Genomic DNA, 10,156 nt, shown 5'->3' with positions numbered 1-10,156 from the left:
ACTCTGGCTTGAGACTTCCAGTGAAAATTGAAGAAACCCAAAAACTTGCACCAAAGTTCTAAATAGAGGATGACATTTAAGTTATAATGCTTTTTCATGCAAAATTCAAAATTAGTTTAATTTGTTGTTAGCATTTGTACCTCATCATTTAAAATGGTAGCTTGTCTATCATCCATCGTCATAGGATGAAATGTCAAGCTTATTTTTCCCCATTTAATTTGCAAGCAGTTAATTTCTCATATATAACAAAGAAACTGAGTGAAATTTAGAGAGCGTCTACCTACGAAAAAGCGCCCCACTCGAAAAACCGCTCCATCGAAAAAGCGCTCCCTCAAAGCCACCAAAAATTGATTAGAATCTGGCAACCTTTAAGAGGAAAATGGCATTTTTCACTTTCCATAATTTGCATACTGGGCAAATTGCAAATTAGTTAACAACAATTTTTATGGCAACATCTATCAACCTAAATTAAAAAAATGATCAAAAGCAAAGATATTAAGGAAATACATGCAATTCTTCAACCTTTTCTCTGATGTCAGGTTATAAAAGACACACGACCCAGAGAGATAGGATCATTTGCTAGTTTATTGCGAAAATATTGTATTTGCGAAAATTATCCCAAAATGATAATAGAAGAGCTTGCTTCTTAATTCTGTCGGCGGACAAAATTCCTGAAAAAGTGACATCCTGCCCTGACATGCATCCAAATTTTGGGAGACATCCCGATTTGCCGACAAGAATTTTGACGATGCTGACTTAAACGTCATTGGGGTATGATCCATGTGCCTCCCATTTTGGGGACGCCCTTCTGGGGAAAAAACTAATCGGCAAGTTGTACCTTCAGGATTCAATTTTGAAAGGGGTTCTGTGTTTATAGATTTAAAGATTAAAGCCTTCAAAGAAAGTATCCAATTACACAGGAAGACTTGATTGTACCAATCTAGTCGTTAAAATGGTAGTTCTATGATTTTTTATTGATTTCCCATAAAAAACACAAATTTTTGCTGATACACCATTGCTTTTGGAAATAGTTCCACCTCCGTCTGTTCTTATAATTTTAATTTTTTTCTGTGTTTTTAAGCTGTTCTTTGTTTCATAACAAAATATCTTAACGTCTATGTCAACATTGAAATTCTTCAAAGAGAATTGCGTGCTGCTTGTAAAAATTAATTCTTCAACTCTAAAAAAAGTAAATAAATATTTATATAATCGTAATAGAACCCTGAACTTGTGTTTATTTGACGAAACCTCTTTTGAAAGCGAGAAATTTTAACAATACTTATCAATAAACTTCGTTTTTGCTAATTCTGATCATACACTATTGTGCTACATGGAGTAAAAAACAAGCTATAAATGTTTAATCAGAAACATCATGCATCTTATTTTGGAGACTGAGTATAAAGTTTTCTTGAACTGATTAAAATTGTTGGCTATATTGGCCTTAAAATACTTTCAAGGGATGAAAATCGATGGGTGCAAGAATTCCATCTGCCTCTTTATGTTTTGCCCTCTGTTTTGTTTCTGCATAGCCAAGAAAGTCAGGATAGGTATAGGAAAGCTATAGCTCGAGTGCCATCACTTCGTGGACAATAGTAAGTCTGTTTCGGTAACGCCCGCGTAGCTAATTAAAAGCACACCAGCTTCTGCTATTCAAGGTTGACAGTGACTATAATTTGTTTACGCTGAAGCCCATTGGAAACACCATTTCTCCTCGAGCTTGACTTTTTGAATAATTTTCATTTATCATTTATTAGCACCCTTCTTCTTTTGAGAAATTCAAGTTTCCGGGAACAAAGGCGAAAATGTTCGTTTTGCACTTTCAAAAGTAACTTTATCTAATTTTAATAAATGTTTTGTACTTACTCATAAAATCCAGTTGCCTTAGCTCTTTTTTGACCAAACAATTTAAAAACAAATATAAATTGATACAAAGAATTGCTAAACACCCGTATATATCAATCATAATTTTTCTTACAATATTAAACGGTCCCAAAAAAGCAAAGGTTTGGCAAGGGTTCCCTTCTAAGTCCTTTGCTATATACTCTATACTTGCAATGAAAAACCTAAGGCATTTATTGAACCTGATGATGATTCATTTGTAGTACAAAGTTGAAAACACATTTTCTATAAGCACATCTTCAGGTTCTAGGTCATTCAAGTGACATGGTAACAAGTGAATGTATATATGCTTCAGAAAGCAACCGCTGACAAGTAAAGATGACGATAAAAAAACAGTTATAAGGTTAACCACGTCTTATCAAGAGATGGATTTTTCTTACATCCAACATAGCTTGAAATTTCATGGATAGATTCTAATCACTCTACACATAGCATACATATTCATATTTTATACACACATTTAGATACATTAGAAGAAAGACTAATCAGAACCTAAAAGCTTTTATCTTGACGAGTCCTCCGGGCTGTCTGATCGTGAGGTGCTGTACAGTGGATCCACTGGGGTGCATGTGCGGGAGATGTGAATTGGATCAAAGTCAAGCTCGTCACCACTGAAAAACATGGGAGATTCTGAATTCGGGGAAAGGTGGTAGTTGCTGCTTGGAGGAGGAAACGACATGACCTGCGGAGAACCGTGTTCTGATTCCGAGGCTACGAGGTACTGTGTTGGAACGACTGGCAAGCTTGAATATCGTCTCAGTTTCTGACCTTTTGGCCCGATAACAGGCACTTTTAGGCCAATGTCTGACTGCATAGTGTCTACAGTGAGCTCTTGCGCTGAAATACTTGTTGTTTTTGACATTTCAATTAGAGTATTAACTCTCCCTGGGGGTGAGTTGCGCGTTGTTAAAACCGACTTCGCCTTTGGTGGCTCGGGTTGGGGCTTAGCTCTCGGGGAATCTTGTTCGTACACTGGGCGGTTTTCCTTTTTTCTTGCGGAACCAACACCTTGATGCGATCGGAATGCCTGCCGTCCGTTTGTTTTCTGTTGCGGCTTTCTAAATTGATGGTTGAATGCCGTTGATCCGGTGGTGAAGTTAAGGTCAAGCTTTTTGTATGCTATTCGGTTTATAAGCGACTGGCGATTCAGCAGTTTCTGCTCTGCTCCGTAAATATTCTCTAGGCCTCTCTGCTTTTGCGTCGCGGTATTTGGTGCAACGGTTCTTGCACCGCGCTTAGACAGTCGACTGGAAGCCACGCCCGTTCGCACGAAAGCCGAGGAACGCATCTCGCTCGTTACGGTATTGCTTTCTTCTTCCGATGTCGATTGCTCTGAATTTCCATTGCCATCTACGTTCAGTGAGGGTAAAGCACGTAATACGTCGCCGAGGAATGTCGAATAAAAGGATTTCTTGCAAACAATTGCATTTTCAAAACACAATGTTAATACACCAGCTAGTGTCGAAGGCCCGTCGTTTGAATCTTTCTTGGCTCTTCTGTCGATAAACTTGGTTTCGTAGAATCGCAGCGGCATCGGCTTAGGCAATTCATAGCTCTCTTCTCTCACAGTTATTATTGGTATGTTGTACAGCATTGCAACACCGAGCTGGTTAAGGCAATCCGCGTCAAATATTGTGAGGGCATTGAAAGTAAACACAAATGCGTTGGACGAAGCAATTGCGCAGTACGCGTCTATAATGTCGTCAACCGGACAGGTATGGGTCCTTACAAAACACGAGCGGGACAAATCAGCAATCAGCCTCCCTTTCAACGAAAAACTCTCAGCATTGCCAGCAGTCCGTCCGCAAACGTAAATGAGTTTTCCTGCAAAGGTGTAGTCGCCTGCCCCCATTTTCAAAAATTGGTAAGTTATGAGTGTTCTCCAGAAAAGTCCCAAACGTTAAATACAGTGTTCGTCTTGAATAAAGCGTTTAATTATAAGCAAAGTGCGTCAAGAAACATCACTTTCTTGATCCAATGAAGGCTTTCGAATTAGGCCCTGGAAGAGAGAGATATCGATGGTAAAAAACCTCACATATGTTAGACATGAAGGGCAATAAGTCTATATTGTGCAATTCATTTCAACAAAACAACAAAAGAGCAAGAATGCAGAGGAAACTGCAACTGCAGATATCCAGGATGCCAGTTAAACCGAAAAAGATTTACAGCAATACAATTCCATAGATTTGCAAAGTAACATACCATCTTTCAAGGCATGAATGACACTTAATTGCCTATTTCCTTCCCATACCTATAAATCATAAGACCCAGACTTTATTCAATATTCTAGACATTAGAGCTCTGCTCATTATAAAAAATAATAATGCCATATTCTTGCTCTTTCAATGAAACTTCCAGTAGCGGACACTTTTCTGCGACGGAAAATTCCTGATAACGGTCACTCCCCTATCATGAATTTCTTAAAAAGGATATCTCGCTATAACGGACACCTCGCTATAACGGCCACCTCCTTTTCACACACACCTCCCTTTCCTGGACACCTTCCTTTCCTGGACACCTCCCTTTCCCGGACACCTCCCTTTCCCGGACACCTCCCTTTCCTGGACACCTCCCTTTCCCGGATACCTCCCTTTTCCCGACACCTCCCTTTCCCGGACACTTCCATTTTCCGGACACTTCCCTTTTCCGGACACCTCCCTTTCCCGGATACCTCCCTCCGACGGATACCTTGCTACAACGGGCAGATCCCTATCGCGACCACCCTACTATCACGGACAATTTTCTCGAAAAATTCCTTTCTTGTGGTCCAGATTGAAAGGATTGAAGAAAGCTGTCTGATGATAGCCGCCTGACTTTGCCAATGTGAAGCCTTAAGGAGCTTTTTGGCTAAGAAAACTTTTAGTGATAACAAAGGTTATCATTGCTGCCATCAGAGATCTTCATTATCTGATATTTTAAATTTGAATTTAAGCCGAATGAAAACTAATTGGAGGTTTTTAAAGTTCCAATTTAGGCTTGAAATACATGCAAATTACATAATTTGCATCAGCAGAATTACAAGTAAAGTTATAATAGTAAGTTATTAAGTTATTATAAGCAAAAAAGAGACATATAATAACTTTAGGAAAAATAGTCTTTGCTTAAAATATTTTCAAGGAAGTTGCGACATGGCACATAAAATTACACAGCCTTCTAAGATTTATCAAACATCTAAAAAGTTCGGCTATTTACGAAAGAAAATATTTGGAATAGACAGCGGACGATGTTATTGACCGCACAGCGCCCCTTTTCTCTCCCAAAAATGCTATCTGCAAGGGGCTTTCAACTATTCTACTATTTACATAAAATAATTTATTGTTGTGTATCAAGATTTTTGTAGAAATTATGTGGTTAAAGGAACAATTAACTATTTAAGCCTCTTCATTGCATGCTTGCCCTCAATATTTTGACACAGTCTCACAAAGTTCCCCTTTGTATAAACGATCCTCCAAGGTTTTCTCTTAGGCCGATCTTTGTTTATGAACGTAAGTCAACGAAGCTACACTATTTTATTGTAGAATGTAGATATCTTTGTGTGAGAATCGGATAAAGTTAGTTGCCAGTCGATAATATTGTTGATAATGTTGCCTTGCATACGTTCAATGAACTAAGCTCGAATCACTGCTTGTTTTTGAATAAATAGTTGACAATTGATGTTAAGTAAACGAATACAAAACAAAAAAATCACTACGACTGCTCGTTACTTGTCACGCACCCTACGCTACTCAATCGATTAAGCACTTTGAACAATAAAAACAAATTATTAAACTTTCATCATTGATATGGTCATTCATAAAAGAAAAACAGCTGTAGGTAACAAAGGTAAAATAACTATTGAATATAAAATGTGCGGCAGCTGTGTATGGAAAAGCTGGTCTTACCACTAATTGAAAATGAAAACGAAACTGAAAACAAAAGAAGTTCAGTTACCACGCCTAGGCCACACCTCGATCTTATTCTTTTTTTGAAAATCGTTTTGAACGCTTCCATTTTCGGGAGATGAGCAGACGGAGGAGGGGGGGGGGTAGACAGATGTGATGGGGGAAAGGAAGAAAGAGGGACAGGAGGGACGGGGAGATGATGAGTATGGGAGAGGACCAGAGGGGAAGATGATGAAATAGAGGGAGGGAAAGGATGTGCACTCTTCTAGAGTCTGGAGTGCGGCGAAAAAGAAACAAATACCTCCCACCACGAACACCTCGTACGCTTTTTGCGAAAATTGTTCGCTCTTCAAGCAAAACCCATTGAAAATCACTGAAAAACTTCTTGTTATTAAGCATCTCATGTGCACTGATTTATAACAATAAAATCTATAAGAATATTGAGACACAGTGGCTGAAATTTAAAAAAAGTTTAAGAATAATGCAAAGTTTAAGCTTCACCTGGCCTTGGAGTCATTAGAACTATAATGCAACACGGTTGCATTATCTGTAACTAAAGAATAATTTAAGAATAACCTTATGATCAAATTGAAAAAAATTCTGGAATATTGAGGCTCAGCAAAAAATTAGGTGTTCTTATAAAGAAGTGTGTATGATGTTTGGAAAGAGTGGAAAAAATTTCAGCAGCAAGCTGTAATTTCGACTATATACAACAGACGTTGCGTTATATACAAGCAATTACTTTATGAGAATGATAAATTACCACCTTCCAAAATTCGACGGACAAATTTTCAGAAAGAAGAACCTTGGGTGAAATATGACGATTCTAGTCAAAGTTTAAGAGCCTAAATGGTGCGTTTTCCTAATTGCAAATTTGAACGGGTCCATTATGTAAACCTTGAGATATCCTAAGAGTTGACCATGCAAAGTCTTGTTGCAAGTAGTGTAGGGCTGATCAAAATTAAAATGTTGAACAAGTAAAATGATAAAGGCTACCTGGCGCAGTCATATGCCATATATCGGTGTCAGTCAACAGGCCTCAAAAAACTACCACGCAAATTCACTGTTGTTTCTTTGATATCGGAAAAATGAAGTGCAAAAAGCCTCTCGAATACCAACTTTAAACGTATCTAGTCCAGCGTCGTAAAGAAATAAACAACTAACAATGTGTAAACACAGCAACAGTACGCATGGTCTGGATGAAAGGAAACCACTTTCACCTACCAAGCAATGTCCTTTTAATGTCTCCTCGTACAAAAATAATCAGACTAGCCTGCAAGCTATGCTTTTCTCTCTTCACAGCTCCACATCCATAGAATACAACGCGAATGGCAAAGCACACCCCCAGCTACCAAGCAACAGCAACGAAAACTTGCAATGCAACACCCTCTTCAAAGTTTTGATAAAACACTGGCTTACTTCTACAAAGACATGCTTAACTAAGGACTTTCCTGGAGGCTAACGGATTTAAGAAATTATTCCTTTTCAATTTGATTAGGATAATATTAAGTGAAAGATGGACAGTGTGTTTACCCGTTTCTAAGCAGTGGACTTATTCTAAAGCTGTTTCTCTTCTAGGGAGAAATCACAATGACAACCCACGGCTAACCCTGAACCACAACAAATCTATGCAAGGCTACCGAGCGTTGTCGAAATCTGTTATCGCAGAGGCCCTGAGCTATTGAAACTATGGTGCTAAACTACTTTGCAAGAACCTTGACACTGAGCTGTTTACGTTAAAACTTTGGACGATAAGGTAAATCTTTGGTTAACCATCCTTGGCTGGTGAGATAGCGACGTGATTAGGTAAAACTATCATGGGTTTATTTTATATAAAGTGAGTCTGGTACCCAGGGTAAGCTAAAACCTGTCTCTCTGGAAATACCAATCTACATGCAGATAGCCTTAGGGACAAAATTAAACTATCAAAACAATACTGGTTCTTCTTCAGTTTCCTTGGCGGCCCTTAAAGTCTCCAGCACAGAAAAGTAACTTCATTTTCCATAATCAAAGCAGCTGGCTGATTCCGAGAAACAACTGAAAAGTTCCCTGTAGCAAACTGTCAGAGATAAGACAGTTAGGAACAAAGACAACTCTAGTTTTTAAGTGTGACGTCATTAAAAGTATAAAATCGGACAAGATATGATATTCAAAATAATAATAGTGTTATTCTTTCCCTTACACAACAAGTACATCAAGTTATGTTTTATGATAAAGTACATCAAGTTATTGAGTAAGTGAATAACCACATCTTATCTGGTGGGGTTTTTAAAAAAATATTTTCTATGCCATATCTCACAATTTAGTTGGATGGTGATATATTGTTTTTCATGTGACGTCTTGTTTGTCGCGAATAAATCTCCGTGCGAAAAATAACCTCGTCTTAATTATAGTTGATTATTTCGAAACGAGGGTAACCTTAAGATTGTTCTTCTATCTGAAGGGGTTTGACGCACGCTATTTTGGTAGTGAGTAGTGAGTAGTGGTGTGATATAAAATGTGATACAAAACTGTGATTGGAAAAGGTCTATTGTGGTTCTTTTATTCCAAAACAACAGTATCATATTTTCAATAACTGATTAAAGCTCTCCATTAGATATACCATTGTCTTTTAGTTTTCTCCTTGTTTTACATGCGCATCAACTGATCTTATAGTAGAGGAAGGGCAATCCTAAGGGTAAGTTCATTTTTAATTTGGGGGCCTGGGAAGAGGACTATTAGCCAAGGGGGACTTAACGATATTGCTCTCTGAGCCAATCGTTCAGGTAAAGATCTTGAATGTTGATCGAGGATTTCAAGATTCGGATTAACCAAATGGTAAAATCTCGGATTCTTTCTAATCGTTTGTTTTTTGCAAAATAAGTAAAGTTTTGAGGTTAAGCAGATATCATACATTTTTGAAAAAGTTAATCATCAACAAAGAAATAATGATTGCGTTGTTCAGGGAACAGAACAGAGCAGAAAGATGAAATACATTGAAAAATTATTTAAAGGATAATCTTGCAGGAATACGCATTTATAACAGATTGGCAATTGAGAAAAACAGAGAGGCTTTTGAAAGTAGAAACGAAATGCGGGTATTTATAAAAGGTAGATCGTTCGTTCTTGTTTTTCTCTTCGAGGCACTTGACAAGCAAACAATTAGTTGCGTTTAAAAAACTAACTTCGGATGTTCGGAAGCAGATACAACGAATTTTGAGAGAATTTTCTAGGCTGTTCTATGTTGCCTGGATCTTAGTAAAGCCTTTAGAAGCTGTCGACGAATGCGTTGAAATATTCCACTTGTGAGATAAACCGTGCGTAAATATACTTCTTGTGGCAAGTTTTTGTGGCAACCAAATTGGAAATAGCTAGATGAACCAACATTCTCTATTCGTATATAGTTGATTACAAGGACCGAGAAACAGGGGATAGCGGGGGCCTTGGCCCCCCACAAAAACTTTAGTTGCACAAGTAAAATACTTTAATTTTGTAAAAATGGCTGTTGTTATACTGATTCATCAGGGCTGGCCCCCAAACAAAAAGTTGCATCTCGGTCTTTGGTTGATTAATCATGAAACGAAAACTTTCGGTTTTCAAACCTCTATAAATTAAATCGCAAATAGTATTGAGTTCAAATAGTCAAATGATCATTATATAGTCAAATGATCATCACAATTAATAACGAACTTTAAACGATAAGAGGATGTTTCTGGTACTTCTGGCTTATTTTCGTATCAAATACAAGATATCTGCCCTTTGTTAATAAAGTGCAAATCCAAAAATAAACGAGCGAGATTTAGCACATTAATCATAACAACAATATTTTTACAAACGAGGTCAGTATTTTTGAAACGAAAATCAGCTGACATCGAGTAACCACTGAGAATTTGTTACCAAATGCTTTACAAGTAAAATTTCAGAAAAAGCGAATACACTTATTGGCGTCAAAAGTATTAAACCGCTTAACAATCAATTTACAATTAATTCTGTTCTGAAAATCACAGGTTTGAAAACCAGCAAATCGATTGTTTTGATGAGCGGCAACTTCTGCCTGCTCAGCTCAGACAATGCTGTCGGGTTACTGCTATAAAGTTTAGCATAGCATAAAATAAATTAAAATTTTCTGAGAAGGTAAAATAGAACTAGGAATTTGTGTACAACGACCAAATCCAATTACGATTGATACCAAACAGTTAAACGGGTGTTGTTTGAAATGCTGAATGGATCGCCTGGTGCACGACAGATCGCTTAAAAATCAGTGAACGAACGTTTGGACCTACAAGTAATACTAACCTTACAACTTCTTTCGAATGTATTTATTTAGCCAACAAAAACGAACACATTGATGATTTGACAAAATGGTCTTCCTTTATTGAAATAGGTAAATGTCGCAC

The 10,156-nt window shown here is 37.6% G+C and overlaps 1 protein-coding gene across 5 annotated transcripts in view; it reads right to left on the bottom strand.

Annotated features, from left to right (window-relative positions):
- Positions 1 to 2,235: 2,235 nt before the first annotated feature.
- The window catches only part of LOC135690088 (RCC1-like G exchanging factor-like protein), a 36,859-nt gene continuing 28,938 nt past the window's right edge, over positions 2,236 to 10,156 (bottom strand). Inside the window, exons 1-2 of one of the 5 annotated variants that reach the window (XM_065207547.2) lie at positions 10,056 to 10,073; positions 2,236 to 3,898 (exon numbers count right to left, since the gene is read on the bottom strand). In XM_065207547.2, coding sequence (XP_065063619.1) covers positions 2,402 to 3,751 — 1,350 coding nt within the window. In that variant the 5' untranslated portion in view covers positions 3,752 to 3,898; positions 10,056 to 10,073 and the 3' untranslated portion in view covers positions 2,236 to 2,401. The other 4 variants (XM_065207548.2, XM_065207546.2, XM_065207545.2 and 1 more) reach the window with 4 other exon arrangements.

The sequence above is a fragment of the Rhopilema esculentum genome, chromosome 5 (genome assembly GCF_057945365.1).
Source record: "Rhopilema esculentum isolate cy_ngs chromosome 5, ASM5794536v1, whole genome shotgun sequence".
Taxonomy (NCBI): Eukaryota; Metazoa; Cnidaria; class Scyphozoa; order Rhizostomeae; family Rhizostomatidae; genus Rhopilema; species Rhopilema esculentum.
The sequence above is the reverse complement of the archived record's forward strand: the minus strand, read 5'-3'. Positions and strand labels throughout refer to the sequence as shown.